The 16464-nt window shown below is 37.5% G+C and overlaps 1 protein-coding gene across 1 annotated transcript in view; it reads left to right on the top strand.

Annotated features, from left to right (window-relative positions):
- The window catches only part of gclc (glutamate-cysteine ligase, catalytic subunit), a 62891-nt gene that overhangs the window by 23026 nt on the left and 23401 nt on the right, over positions 1-16464 (top strand). The window contains exons 5-8 of the mRNA XM_056260151.1: positions 5244-5302; positions 8949-9085; positions 9163-9237; positions 11069-11185. Coding sequence (XP_056116126.1) covers positions 5244-5302; positions 8949-9085; positions 9163-9237; positions 11069-11185 — 388 coding nt within the window. The remainder of the gene's footprint in view (positions 1-5243; positions 5303-8948; positions 9086-9162; positions 9238-11068; positions 11186-16464) is intronic.

Raw genomic sequence — 16464 nt, 5'->3', positions numbered from 1 at the left:
CGTATGTGTATGACGCAGTGAACAGCTGAATGATGGGACTTGCTGTCAAGCTGATGGATATAATAATGTTTATGGATGAGTGCAAACCTTCATGTTTTTTAACATTACAGTGTTATGAAGCAGGTCGCGATTGCGAAAGAGACAGATATCGTCTCTTTAGCAATCGCGACCTGCTTCATAACACTGTAAGTGATACTATCCGCGGGACTTACACGCGAGTCCCGCGAATAGAAAGGAATAAGGACATTTAGAGCTGGATTACACACACAGGTCAGTTTATTAGACGAATTAAACTTGTGAGGTAATGCAGCGCTGCTTCACTTGGTCTAATGTAACACTATCACACTAAACTGCATTTAAATGTGTGTTGAAAGTTATAACGTTATTCTACGTGTTAGTTCGTTTGCTATACGAAACTAGCAAGGTAAGCTAGATCAACATTAGAATAACATACTGACCATATTCTAACATTTCATCATGTTGAGCTAACGTTATAACATTGATTTGTTGTATGTAGTACATTTGCTCACCTGTCTAATAAAGCTGTCAAGTCGTGACTCGTGAAGCTCTGTCGAGTCCAAGTTAGTCGCGGACGTGGAGCTCTAGGCATCTCAAAAACGCCACGCTGATATTGATCCTCATTTTAGTTCTCCTTGTTTGTCCCGGAGTCTGCTTGCCATGGTCTGTTTGAACGAAACAAGAACTGCGTGCCGCTAAACGTTACGCACTACCAGTTGTCCACGTCTGTCGCCATGGTTACGTCATGGCCATGGCAGTGCGAGCGGAAACCGAGGTTAAGGCGGATATTGCGTCATTGACAGGCGACATTTGTTGGCCGGGACGGCCACTTATTTAAAATTGGAATTTCTCTGAAATAAAAAATCTTTGGAGACTTTTGGGATATTGTAAGTACACAACTGCAGGAAATATATCACACTGTGCAAGTGATTTTTGGATATTTTATTACAAAATTATTACATATTGGACCTTTAATGTTCGATGGTTGAAGGGGGAGTCGATTAATGTCATCTCATTGTGCCACTTTTTTAACGTATTGCGTTCATAGAGCGAGCCTTTCACTGATTGTTTACAGCTTAATGGAAGTTACACCCATAATTCGCGCAAAGCGTCATGGGGCGCAGGAATAAGGTGGATAGACCGGTCTAAAACAGCTCTTTGAAACCGGCCCCAGCAGTAACAATCAGTTACACTACAAACAGCTGAAAGAAAAGGGAAAATGGCTCATAATTTGTGGTTTGCTGATGACGTTATGGAGAGAGCTATGAGAAGGGAAAGCGTTTTTAGTGACCGCAGTAACCTACTTGTACCAAGTTTTTGTATCTTTTCTGTACGTCTGTAACGCTCCGCTCAACGGTCGGATTAACGCTGTTAACTGTCGTATAGGGGTGAAAAACCGCGATACACCACCCAGGATACGTATCGCGATACTCTCATGGCGAACCGAACAAGCCCCGCCCCCTGCCCAGCCCCGGCTCATTCACCTCATGTGTTATGTGTACACAACAAATACAGGGCTGTTGCCTAACCACCATTAACCACATATAATCGCAATAAGCTCAGTGTTTTGTTACTTGTGATAATAAGCAAGGTGTAATCTTTCAAATTATGTCTATTTGATCACGAAATGCAAACAATAAATGGCGTTTTGGCGCTCTTAGATGTGGCGTGACAGATATCACTGTGTGCATGCGGATCATCTCTTCCTCAGTTACAGAATAAACATGAATGGACACCCGAAGGTATGTTGAAAGATACAGTATACTTACTAGGGATGGGACGGTATGAAAATTTCACATCACGATTATAGTGTCCAAAATTATCGTGATTATCAATATTATCACGGTTTTGTTAAAATGAGATGAAAGTGTTCAAAAAGAACTGATGCTCACACTTAAAACATTTCAACAAGTTTTATATTTGAAAATCAACAAACAACAAATAAATTAGCAGCTCTATGCAGATTTTTAAGCAAGATTTTAGTCTGTGCCATTTCCTTCTTTATAATGACCGTCGTCAATAGCAACGCATTATTACACAGCGCGCACATTCATGTATCACAACGGACGCGCGCTCTTGTTTCAAAAATACAACTTGCCGTCTTGCGTCTCCCGTTTTTGATTGTATTAAAAATGAAATCAGAGTTGATTTATTGTTTAGAGAGTTTGATAATATTGTTGTGATCATATTGTCTGGACGATTGTTTTGTACGCTGTACAAAATGGATTTATAAATAGGTAACGTTAAGATTTAACACATTCATCTCAATTCAATATGTCCCCATAATTATGTGTGGGGTGTGGGGGTGGGGTGGGGTGTGGGGTGGGGTGGGTGGGGGGGGGGGGGGGGGGGGGGGGGGGGGGGTACAATGAATCTATACATTACTATCCCTTAAAATGTCACTCTTAATAATAGTCTTGCTTGAAGTTGTTCGTTCGTCTTTGGCTCAAAGCCACTTGCTGCGAACTTTTCTTCGCGGAAGCTTCACGTCTATTTCAAGTGAGATAAAATATTTCAACAACTCAAAACAACATTTTGTGCCCAATTATTTCCCAGACGTAGTTTTGGTATTGAGGTCAAAGTTAACTTGCCTTGCGTTCGCTATACAACACTGGGTGATGTTCACACAAGACGACTCGGCAGATTTGAAGTGTTTCTATTGCTGCGACTTTTTGTTCGGCAGACAGGGTGACCATCCTCGATCAAGTTTCCCTCAGGACTTTTGTAAAAGCCAAAATATGACCACACCTCAGATGTCGTCCTCTTAAAAGGCTGGAAAATCTCCCGAACACGAAAAATCTCACTGCCTTCCGCCATTCCTTCTCGAATAAAAAAAAAAAAACATTGCGCGCTGCGCCTGCATCAGACTGTTGCTGGCTTGACAGGATTTACAGTGAGTTATTAAAATCGCGATAATCAAACACGGTTTTAATGATAATTAAATTTTAAACGATAATACTAACCGTCAGTACATTTTAGCGTGGTTTATCGTGAAACCGGTAATCGTCCCATCCCTAATACTTACTGAAAGGCATCATAACTCGTGTAAACACTCAATCAGTGTTTCAACAGCGGAAATACGTCAATAAAACGCTTAGTTTTTCACATAGCTTTATATTTACCTCCGGCAAGTCATTCAGTGTCCACAGCTTGCTGGTTTGCTAACTCTTTCACTAAATAAATGCTATATATTAGCCTATATATTATATTTTACTTAACCTGTTTATGAAATCGTGATTATTTAATGTATGTTTAAAATAGTTGTCATGAAAATAACAGCAACTGTGTAAATTATTATATAACAATAACAAATTAGAGTAAAAACATGTTAATGCAAAAATTGCCTTATGTGCAGTTTACATGTTTTCATACAATTTGTTATTTGAGTGTTGATTATTATTATATCATTTAGGTTAAAAGTCTAGGCTCTGTTGTTAAGCTTTAATGTTATAGTAATGTGCAAGTAAGGGCTGTAGTTTACAGCATTAGCAGATAATTTTGTTATCCTTGAGAAACGTTTACTTGTAATTGAATTAATTTAAAGACAAGGACACAATTTGTTCATTAAAGCACTGTTTAATAAAAAATAAAAGCAATTTTAGCTTTCTAAACCCCCCCACCCCACCGAAATGAACCGAACCGAGACCTCAAAACCGTTGGACGAACCGAACCGTCAGGTTTGTGTATCGTTACACCCCTACTGTCGTAGCAATCTTTGTCCAAATTAAACATTTCTTCTTGTTACTACATTCTCCGCTAAATCTCCCAAGTTAAATGTCCTTGTGACTGTTACACTCCTCCAACACACACACATATCTCCCTCTGGGGTAAACTGCACTGAGCGGCTGAATGCGCTCACTCCATCCGCCATTGTTTTTGTTTTGAAAAGTGTCTTATTTTACCCAGAATGCATTGCAGTGCAGTCCTCCTTAAGATAGTCAGTCTTCAGTGCTTAGTGCAACGGTCTGATTTAGACGTCTATCTGAAGTCTGACTATCTACTATATCTAAGCCGTAGTCAAAGTCTGTCTTTGTGACACCGGCCCCTGGTGTTTGCTCGTGTTCACCCTCATCCTTCCCTCGCACTGTGGAACGCTTCTTTCCCTCGTGGGGCAAAATGACCGGAAGCCCTAATATTATAGCCTACTTAATTTTTTAAATATTTTATTTCATTTTGATTATTTTTTAATTTTGATTATTATAAAAAAAAAAATATTTACCTTTAAATTACTAGATTTGATCAATAAATAATAAATTAATAGTAATTCAAGCACATTCCTCACTTTCTTTCAACTTATATTCAAAATAACTTTTAATTCAGCTCAGAATATCTGACATTGAGTGTCTTTGCCCTCTTGTGGAAAAATAATAATATAAGATGATACTTCATGACTCTAGATGGCCTTATAGCTCTATATGGAGCAGATGAGCTGTTCCGCTGGGTCCTAAAGACATTATAAAATAATATTTTCATCACGTTTTAGCGGTTTAATTCAGAATTTGGAGCATTTTTAGGGTTTTCTGTGTATTGAAGCATTCCTAAGGGGGTAAATTGACCCGCGAGAGAAAAGGATTTGTTACTTTTTAAATTTCAACCACAAAACTCCTCGAAACCATTACTTCTTTTTTTTTTTTAAGTATTCGTGGTTCAAGTGTGACAGTCTTGGACCCCTCCGATGAACACTCAATTTAAAAATGATTATTTTATCTTTTTTAATTTCGGGTCAGAATGACCTGAGGAAAGGATGAGGTTGTGTGTTCATAGGCTGTGCAGGTATTCAGATTACCATTGTTGGTATTACTATAATTGCTACAATATATGGTGTGTATTTAAGATATGCTGTGTTTTAATTTATTTTTTATGTGTATAAATAAAATTGTAATTGAGAGTTATGATGATGTCAACAATTAAGGAAGCAGCTTCTTTTGTTTTTCCTTTAACTGTAATAGACCGGGTGGGTCTAAATAAGTCCGACTTCTTCCCACTCCGTTTCGAGCAATTGATTGATTTATGTTGTTAAAAATCAAATGCTTCTTATTGCCTTTGTTATATGTCACTATATTGCTCGAAATAAAAAAGGTTACAGTAAGTTGCAGATTTCGACCCGCCACTAACTCTGAGCACGTAAGTCGTCCTGCACTGTGTGACTGTGTAATGTTCCTAAATACTGTATGCAGCTGAATGAGGTACGGACGCTTTGACTAATGCACCACTGTGTGTTTCAGCACGCTGACCAGAAACATACGCCACCGCAGGGGCGAGAAGGTGGCGATTAACGTACCGAGTAAGTCTTTTGATTAGTTTTTTTGGAAATTATAGAAATTAAGAGTTGTTTCTGTAAGTCAATCTTGCTCTGGAAATAAAATAAACGCTATATGTCTGGTTTCATTTGATCTGCTTATGCTGTACTGAGACTGTATATTGTTCTGTATGTGTTAGTCAGGAAGGGTCATGTGGGGATTGTTTCAAGTTCACTTAAATTTAAAGTTAGATTTTTTGAAGCCTAATAAATGTTTAAAATGTATAGCTTTCAATTACACGTCCAAAATGGGATGGATGGGGGGGGGGGGGGGGGGGGGGATTAGAATTTAATTAAATAATAAAATAAAAAGTTTTCAACATTGACAATAATCATAAATGTTTTTTGAGCATCAAATCATATTTAAGTGATTTTTGAAGGATCATGTGAAACTGAAGACTGGAGTAATGATGATCACAGGAATAAATTACTTATTTTTTTATATATTTATATATATATATATATATATATATTAGTGCTGTCAAACGATTAAAATATTCAATCGCAATTAATCGCACATTTTTATCTATTCTAAATGTCTCTTGATTTCTTTTTGTCCCATTCTTTTTTTTCTCATTTTAATGCTCTTATCAACATGGAAAAGTGGATCGGCTTGCTTTGTGCAAATGTTTTTTATTGAAAACAACATTGGCATATACTGTGTTCAATTTCACACTAACATTCTCACTTGGAGCAAATAATCTCTCACTCAATGTAACACTGTCCATCAATAAAAGAGTGAAAGAAATACTGACGAGGTCCTGATATTGACGAGGGGGCGGAGAATTCGCATCAGCTGTGTGTGTGTGTGTGTGCGTGTGTGTGTGTGTGTGTGTGCTTGGCCATCATCAAGTGGTATTTCAGACTGGACGTGCTGCGATGATGATAGCTCAGTTCACAACGACAAAACACACAGATCACTTTGGTCTCGTCAATGGAACCATTTGGCAACTTTTTAAAAGTAAACTTTCCATTCAGAATCTTATTGGCGTCCATTTCGGCGTCTCGCGCTCTGGTCGACGAAGCAACAAAACGTCCTCGCGCGGCGCAAGCCATTGAAATGAATGGGTTTCACAGCGCAGCGCCGCGTCCTGTTGCAAAAGCATGTGAAAAAACTACAAAGTTTGCTAGGCCAAAAAGACCGTTAATCGCGTGATAAAAAAACTAACGCCGTTAAAATGGGTTTGGGTTAACGCCATTAATAATGCGTTTAACTGACAGCCCTAATATATATATAAATTAGAGGTGTAGCGGTTCACAAAAGTCACGGTTCGGTACGTTTTCGATACAGCAAAAAGAAAGAAATGCCAGAAAAATTTCCTTGATTTAATTTTTTTTAATTCTTTTTTTATTAAAACTAACATCATAAAGTATGATATTTTTTACTTTGAGCAATGATGGAGCTATACTTGACTTTTCTTAGGAGCTTATAAAACAAAACAGCTCCTTGGACAAAATGAAATGTAATATTGTAGTAGTTATAAACAAAGGTTTATTTTAGTTCAGATTAACATTTGAGGTCAGCATTTGTATTCATAATGTCAAAATAAAACGAGGTAATGTTACTTGAAAGCATTATAGCGACTATTCCTGCCAAACTCCCATGGTTACAGTTAGTAGTGTTACTACAGTAAACCCATGGTGAATGTTGCTGATCTGTGGACACTGGATAGTTCATTCATGGCACAATGTTTCTTCCTGGTTTCCACGTCAGCGCTGTTTGATCCGTTAATAACGGAGAAATGTGAATGTTTCTCTCTAGATCTCGCAGCGATGTTATTACTTCAGTGGCGAACTCAAATGCTTTCTTGACTGGATTTGGCTGTGTAGTTAGTTCCAGTGCTGATGATGAAGATCGGCTCGCGCTGCATTGGTCCAAACTGATAAACGGTCCGTCAAACACAATAGCAATGTTGTGGTCACGCAAGCATCTCTTACATCATGAGCGCGCTTGCCACGCGTGACGCGCCTACATTTGAAATAACGAAATTTTGGTCGGCAGGAAAAATGGTCCAACCAATGGTTCGGTTTAAAAATGTGCACCGAAAGCCTCGTACCGAACGGTTCAATACGAATACGTGTATCGTTACACACCTAATATATATATAACATTGAAAATAGTATACTAATATTTCACAATAATACTGTTTCTTACTGTATTTCTATCAAATAAATGCAGCTTTGGTGAGCATAAGGGACGTCTTGCAAAATCGTATTGATTCCAAATAGGGATGCGCGGTATACCGGTACTGCAAAAATACCGGTATATATTATATTTCAAACTGTACAATATCATAATTTTGTTCAATTCGGTATTTGATGCGCTGCTGTTTCGAAGTTCACCGCTAGGCGGCAGTGCGCTACCTAAACTGACGCGGGTCACGCGAAACCGGCAAACGGTGACAACAGAGGAACACGATGGATCAAACGAAGCTCATTCGAATTTCTACACGCCCGAAATTAATAAATAGAGAGAACAGTAATGTATTAGTGAAATAAGGCATTACTTTGCCAACAAAAGTAATGAGAAAAGTAAAGAAACAGATCTCAATTCACCACTCTGCAAACGGGGAGGCAACACATCGAATCTGCCGAAGCACTTGTCAGTTGCTCATCTTGACTTGTTCAAAGAGTTCAGAGATCGACAGGTTAGTCCATCATTCAACTGATTAATTTAGACTTTTATTGAACATTGAACAGCGCACATACATAAGAGCTTATCAATTATATGATACGGTAAACACGAAAGCTCAAATCTGCTTGCATGACACGCTAGAACCAATTAAGTTTAGGTCTCATCATTTTTGCACTTTCAAACAAACATATATTAATTGGATTTGAATGAATAAAGAATACAAATTTGAATAATATTAATTTTAGTATTAGTGATAGTAAAATGAATGGCATATTAGTGCCGCACTGGCGAAAATTAAATATACTAATACATGTTTAGCATGTTAACATTACTTTATGGAATGCATTAATATGAACCCAAACAGTAACCAAACCAAGATGAATAAATGCAATGAATGTTGATAATTCTCTGTTGATGCATGACAGCTAATGGTTTACAATGTCATTTCATTATTCTATTATTATTATTATATGTTAATCTATTATTATAGATATTAACCTATTTTAAATGTATAATTTTAAGGGGGTTTTTTTTCTTCAAAATTTAACCTACTGTATGTTCCCTGAGTCCCTGACTGAATTATTTTTATTAATATTATTATTTTTTACATTTTGATACCTTTTCTTTGCACATTTGGTAGTGGAGAGTTTCAAGCAGTGTTTTTTAAGTGTCACTTAAATTTTGAGGCCGTTTTTTTATTTTTTATCCTGTGGTATCGATTTAGTATCGATACCGAGGTATTAGGTTCTGGTATCGTACCGAAGCCAAAATTGTGGTATCGAGGCATCCCTAATTCCAAAGCAGGATTTTGGGTTTACAGCATTAGTGAAGAGATTTGTTTTCCTTGAGAAAATTTGCCATGTATTGTTCCTGATATACAAAATCATCAATATCGAATCGAATCCGAATCGAATTGTGAAATTTGTGTCACTACCCAGCCCTAATGGTTTGTCGCATTTTGAATGGCTCCTCTTTTGACTTGCGTGTCCTCCTCAGTTTTTAAGGATAAGAACACGGCATGTCCGTTTGCGGAGGCGTTCCCGGAGGACGACGGAGAGGCGGCGCGGGCAGCCCTGCCCGATCACATCTACATGGACGCCATGGGCTTCGGCATGGGCAACTGCTGCCTGCAGGTCAGCTCACGCTCACTCTCATCCACTCGCTCTGGGAATATCCGGGTCATGTGACTGACATGGGCTCGATGTTACAGGTGACCTTCCAGGCTTGCAGCATCAGGGAGGCGCGCTACCTTTATGACCAGCTGGCCGTTTTCTGTCCAATAGTGGTAAGAGAATGCAAGATGCGAAGTCTCAGGACAGAGCATGCCGTCCATGTTATATTCCAACAGAGGGCCAAAGGCAACGATGAAAATGGCTGAGGAGATAAAGCGCAACAAGAGCCGCAATTAGAAACCAAGTTACAGTGTAATTATATATTTAAGTACTGAGTGATATTAAGCAACTACATGTACTTACTATAGGGTTTGGTTGAGGGTTAGTTGCATGTAATTATGCATAATTTACTGTTATTACTACGGTAAGTACATGTAACAAATGCAACAAGGACACTGTAAAATAAAGTGTTACCCATATACACGCATACAAGGCAGTTAGCAGAGATGGTCACACTTTATATTAGGTGTCTTTAACTACTATGTACTTGCATTAAAAGAAGTTAGGTACTTGCGCACGTTTGCTGGTATGGATGGGTTAAGCCGGGGTCAACTATAGATGAAATTACAGAAATTAATTATAGCTGTAATTACATTCAGGTTTTTTTTTTTTTAATATAAGTACAGTGTAAAAACATGTAAGTACATAATAAGTGCATTGTATCAAGTGATTAATTTAAATTAGGGCTGCCAAGTGATTAATTTTTTTATATAATTAATCGCACATAAATTTTGGCTAAGAAATTCATTCACCCGACTCATTCAAACGGTTGATTCGTTCAGTGTCTTAATGAGTGAGTCACTGAATCATTCATTCACCCGACTCATTCAAACGGTTGATTCGTTCAGTGTCTTTATGAGTGAGTCACTGAATCATTCATTCACCCGACTCATTCAAACGGTTGATTCGTTCAGTGTCTTTATGAGTGAGTCACTGAATCATTCATTCACCCGACTCATTCAAACGGTTGATTCGTTCAGTGTCTTTATGAGTGAGTCACTGAATCATTCATTCACCCGACTCATTCAAACGGTTGATTCGTTCAGTGTCTTTATGAGTGAGTCACTGAATCATTCATTCACCCGACTCATTCAAACGGTTGATTCGTTCAGGAACGAAGCAAGTGACCGTCTTTATGAGTTTCTCGATTCGGTAAAACCGCTGTGTGTTGCTCTGAGACACGCAACAGTTCTGCTGTGGCTTTGTTTTGAACTATTTTATTGGCCAAAATCTGTCAAAAACTGACAATATTGTCTAAAAAGTAACAATATTAAATTCTTGTTTATTGTATTGTTGTATAAATTAATATCACATTTGCAATCGTGTTGATATTCAGAAATAAACTGTTCTTGCTGTGTGATATGGCTAAACTATATCATTTCATATAAATATAAGACAAAACCCATGGGCAGTTTTTTGCTCTGATAATCATGAATTTCTGTGCATTTCAACCACTTCTAATAGAATTCATCACTGCATCATGATCATAAACTAAACTTTATGCAATGTAAGATGACGTATCTGGGATGGGGTGCGTGCGTTGATAATGTTATCTATATTTTTTATCTATAATTTATTTATATTAGTACATAGTAGTTGAAGACATGTAATATAAAGTGGGACAGCAGAGAAAGTACAACTTTGCATCACAGAAAAAAAATATGATTCACCACTGTATTCAAATTCCTGTTTATACTGTTAAAAAATAACATCCAAATTGTATTGAATTGAATAGAATTTAATTGTAGTTTTAAAAAAGGATCTTCTAACTTTGACCCTAGTTGAAAATTGACCCTCTTTCCCATTAAACATGAAGTAATGTATAACCCACCGTCATCACTTTCACAGTCTTATGTGCTTAGCAGTTTTACAACCTTTTAAGAGTCTGTGTTGTTAATGTTTCCAGAAAGGCCCAGTGTTCAGTATTGATGTGTGTTTGTGCAGATGGCTCTCAGTGCCGCCTCTCCGCTCTATCGCGGACTGGTTTCAGACATCGACTGCCGCTGGGGTGTGATCTCTGCGTCTGTGGACGACCGGACCCGAGAGGAGAGAGGCCTGGAGGTGAGGACACCACACACCTCACACAAACACAACTAATGCTCAAGACTTCTGGCCAAATTCATAAAGGAATAGTTTCCTTTTCAAATTGGCCTTTTCTGGGTTTCTTGCACTATGGAGCGAATAACCTACTGTTTTTAAAGGGATAGTTCACCCAAAAATGAAAATTAGCCCATGATTTACTCGCCCTCGAGCCATCCTAGGTGTATATGACTTTCTTCTTTCAGACGAATACAGTCGGAGTTATATTACAAAATGTCCTGGCTCTTCCAAGCTTTATAATGGCAGTTAATGCCTGTTTCTGCTTTGAAGTCCATAAACACCTAGGATGGCTCGAGGGCGAGTAAATCATGGGGTAATTTAAATTTTTGGGCGAACTATCCCTTCAAGTTTTTTTGGGCTTAATTCCTTCACTAAATTCTATAATTTTATAATTACAGACTACATGATGATCTGTAACGCCCTCCTCCAAACAATAGACCACCGCACTTCAGTAATAATTAGCGAGATCCCAGACCTGTGTGAATCATACATGAAAGGACTCCGTTAATCATTTAAAAAGAAGCTAATCTCATCCAAATTGTGCCTTTTCAGAATTTACAAAGTGAGAACTTTAAGTACAAATGTTAATGTCAAATGACAATAAAAGCTGCATGTGTAATAATTAACAAGGCTGTCGGAAGATCTGACGGCTTCTGATATCAACTGGTCTACAGGCAAACTGCTTCTGAAATAAATGTAGTCAAACTTTACTAACTGACCGTTGACTTGAGAATAGCGGAGGATAAGTGAGTAATAAAGATATGGCATCTGTGAATAACTCTGTCTGGGTTTGGACTAGGGCTGGTCCGAATACCATTTTTTGAGCTTCAGTAGTAATGAACATCGAATATTCGAAGCTTCGGAATCTCTATATATCTGTCTGTCCATTTGCATTTTGATTATTTCGAGAACCGTTCATCCAAACGACTTCACAAGGAGTGCAGTGTCGTATTTGGTGCAATATAGATATTGACAGGCGAGACGCGACACGTTCAGAATTAATAAACTTTTAATAAACTACAGAACAGTGCAAGCAGGAAGCAGAGCTTATATGCTCCGAGAACGGACACTAGTGATATAAAACACACACAGGTCTGTTAACTTAAGCAATATTTGTAATAAGGTAGTGTAATATTTTTCTCACTAACAAATTACTGACCACGTAGGGTAGATTTAAATAAAGAAGCGGCGCGCCTCACGCGTGCAGGGCTTATATGCTCCGAGAACGGACACTGCACGCACTAGTGATATAAAACACACAGGTCTGTTAACTTAAAAATATTAGAAGACTTATTAAAATATTGGTTAAGTTAACAGACCTGTGTGTGTTTTATATCACTAGTGCAGTGTCCGTTCTCGGAGCATATAAGCCCTGCTCGCGTGAGGCGTGCCGCTTCTTTATTTAAATCTACCCTACTTTGTCAGTAATTTGTTAGTGAGAAAAATATTAGAAGACTTATTAAAATATTGGTTATCACTAACAAATTACTGACAAAGTAGGGTAGATTTAAATAAAGAAGCGGCGCGCCTCACGCGAGCAGGGCTTATATGCTCCGAGAATGGACACGCATATAAAACACACACATGTCTTTTAACTTAAGCAATATTTTTAATAAGGTATAGTCTTATAATATTTTCACTCACAAAGTCGGGTAGATTTAAATAAATAAAAACGAAATTTAAATAAATAAAAACGAAATTTAAATAAATAAAAACGAAATTTAAATAAATAAAAACGAAATTTAAATATAGAAAAACGAAATTTAAATAAAGAGGCTAAGAGCCTAAATAAAGAACACGGTAGCAATAACAATTTCAATAACAACATCACAAATTTCTATTAATATTTCGCAGTAGATTAATTTAGATTGATAATAACGGGTAAAAAGGATAATACATTTTGTTTCTATTATTCTATTTTCCACAATGTCAAAGCAACGCAGCTTAACCCAAAACACAAGCTCAGGCACTTCTGCCCACACACACTCCACTGTTCTGCTCTAGCCAGAGAATACACCCGTTGCAGGAACACTTTTAGTAGTCCAAGAAGAAGCAAATATATTTATTAAGTAGCTATAACGAAGTTATATGTTAAGTATTATATTTCACCAGATTTTATAGTGTAAAACATATTCAAGCGCAAATGAGAACCGTTTCGAGGTGGTTGCCAGGTGTGCAAAAACCCCCCCCAAAAAACCCTGAATATTTGAATGTCACATTTTCAAATCGAATACCAACCCACCGAACGAATATTCGAATATTTGGGTCCAGCCCTAGTTTGGACAGTACTTGCTTTTTAGGCCAAACAATGAATAATGCAATCTGAAGCTGGTATTGTGTCATATATGATATTGCATCATGTTATTCCTAATAATCATGGATGATGCAATCATAACAATCAAGTACATCAATGCTTGCAGACAAGAGATGCTCTCTTGTAATGAATACAAGAGACTAGACAAGACACTGAGGAGGACTAAACTATATACATAATGGTTTTTTGCTGTTTATTTCATAATAAATTAGATTTATATATATATATATATATATATATTTATACCCTTTAGCTGATTTTAACGAGCTAATACAAGTGACAAGTACCGTCAACACAATATACATAGACGTGAAATGTAAATATCCTGAAATATCTTACAGTAGACAATTAATTGTGTCTGGAAATGTTCTTCACATCAAAATACATAATAAACAGTGTGGTTTATCTCTGAAGCAGACGACGACTTAAATTGTAGACGAGTGTTATCAGCCAAGGCCAATATCTCAAAATAGACAAATATATCAGCCAGGCGAAGCATTTTTCTTAGTTTCAAATCACTCTGGGTTTTTCTTTTTTAAACCACAGACGATAAAGAGGACCTATTGTGCTTTCCCCATGTTCATCTCTCTGATAAAGCTCCAGTTCTTCTCTATATCAGCGTCAGTGTTTCTGAACTCCTGAAACGCCTCCATTGTAGTCTTGAGTTTCTCCCGGGAACGAACACGTCACAATATTCCTCATTATAATAATTCATACGCAGAATAAAGGGGCGGGGCCTGGTTGAGTTAGTCAGTAGTGTGTTAAACTGGCGGTTATGGGAAGGGGCGGGACATTTCCCAAACACACTCGAAGCGCTCGACCAATCACAACACACTGCTCCAGCCGACCAATCAGAGCACAGTGTGCTTTCAGAAGGAGGGGCTTCATAGAGACAGGAAGTAAACAGACCTGGAGCGAGTCTACTTCATATGTAACGTAGACTCACTGTATTCCGGACATCACGGTATTCCGGACACTTGACCTTTTCTCGCAAATTCTATAAATAAAAACTTTCAGGTCACGGCATATATATATATCCGTGTCATCTTTGCCTCCTCCTCTTTCGATTCCGACCAATCCTATGTTTCCAGAGCCAGTCGTTTCAAAGAAATCAACGTGAGTTTCTAACGTACACCAATGACTGTTCAGAAAATTGCGGGGGGAAGGTTTTCCGGCAGGACAAAAGGAAGAGGGGAGAATACCTCCGTAGAAAACGGCTCTTAAAACATGTTCACCCACCAGAAAATGACAAAAAAAAAAACATTCTTATGGTCTTATAAAATAATGAGTTACAATTTGCAAATATTTGTACTTTTTTAAGGGATTTAAAAAATTTAAATATTTAAAATTCTTAAATATAACGTTAACGTTAGAATATTATTGCTCACATGAGCAATCGTCGATTAAAAGAGTGTATAGACACTTATACAACAAAGTTATGAAGATTAATGATTATTTTACCAACTTATAGTTGGTAAAAACGTTTGTGTTTTACATTAGAAATGACTCCAATTATACCGAGCTCATGTAGTTCGTAAAAATGCTCCGATACCAATTACCGATAGGCCTACCAGGCAGCGTGTGTATAGTAACGCATAGCTGTGGTGCGCGAGCTGATCATCAGAGAAAACCGCGCGCGCAGTGGATTGAGCGCACAGACACGCGAGCTGGTCGAGCACATCTCTTTAAACAGACAACAGTGGAAGGTTTGTAGTTTAGTCGGATGTCAATGGCAAATAAAATAAAACAAGCATGTACTAGCTTATTATTAACGTTAACTGACGAGAGACAGCGCAGTTCTGTTGAATGCTCTTGATTGCTAAATTGTTCACTCAGCACGTGTTATTTGGATGACAACTAAATCAAGTAAAGTAAAACATGACCTGTTACCTGATTTATGTATAACGAGTGATTCCCTACATTATTACTGGACGTTTGCAGTCAATAAGTTTCATGAACATCCAAAGCGCGCGCCCCGGAAACCAGCGTGTCAGCGCGCGGATCCTGAATTGAATTGTCTTTCACGTCTTGTGCTTGTGTGGAGGAATTCACACAAAATGATGTAAAAATGCCCATATTTGCGAGTATCCTAGTAAACAAAGTCAGGTATATCAAGTGAACGTAGCCATGGGGTCCGTGCGTTCGGTCTTAAAGGGGCAGCACTTCAATAAACCCACTGCTGTTTTAATGTTAATCAAACAATGAATGGACAAATTACTCACTGCTCTTGACTAAATAGTCTACCCTTTTCAACTTTCAAAAGATCCATCTATATTTAATTTATACAGTAATTTGTAGCCTCTCTTTGTTCTGTTGTATTTATTTGTAAGTTGGTTATTCGTTCTTATTTTGTTGCTGACTGCTTAGCTTTTAATAATGTTTTAAATTCACATTAATTAGGCTGGCAGTTTTTATTGTATCAAAATTTGATTCAATAATTTATATTTCACTGGTGTCTAAACATTTGTACCACTGACCCAATTCTCAGCACTGACATTTCTGGAGCTGCTCTAGTCTAAATATAAGCTGTGCTATTCAATGAAATATAAAATATGATAGAGCAGTAGAATGTACAGTAACAAAAGCTCATACAATGCATTTTAGCAGGCTTATTTAAGCATGCAAATAATTGAAAGAAATATATATTTGATGAACAAATTAAGCCAACTAATATGATTATTACTAATACATTTAAAAATTACAAATGCAGTGAAAATTCAGGGATCGGTTACAGTATCGGTATCTCGTTCTGCAAAAAGTGGTATCGGTCCATCCCTAATTCAAAATATTGTGATTTTTTTTTTTTGTTGTTGTTGAAAAAATACAATTGTTTCACGCTAAATCATAGCAAACCGGAAATTGTAATGCGTGCGCACGAGAATTTCCGGTTTGCTACAATTTGCGTCACTGTCATTACTATGAGGAA

This window comes from Rhinichthys klamathensis, unplaced genomic scaffold (genome assembly GCF_029890125.1).
Source record: "Rhinichthys klamathensis goyatoka isolate OS25496 unplaced genomic scaffold, OSU_Roscu_1.1 h1tg000174l_1, whole genome shotgun sequence".
In the NCBI taxonomy this organism is placed as follows: Eukaryota; Metazoa; Chordata; class Actinopteri; order Cypriniformes; family Leuciscidae; genus Rhinichthys; species Rhinichthys klamathensis.
This window is presented reverse-complemented; position numbering and strand designations above follow the sequence as displayed.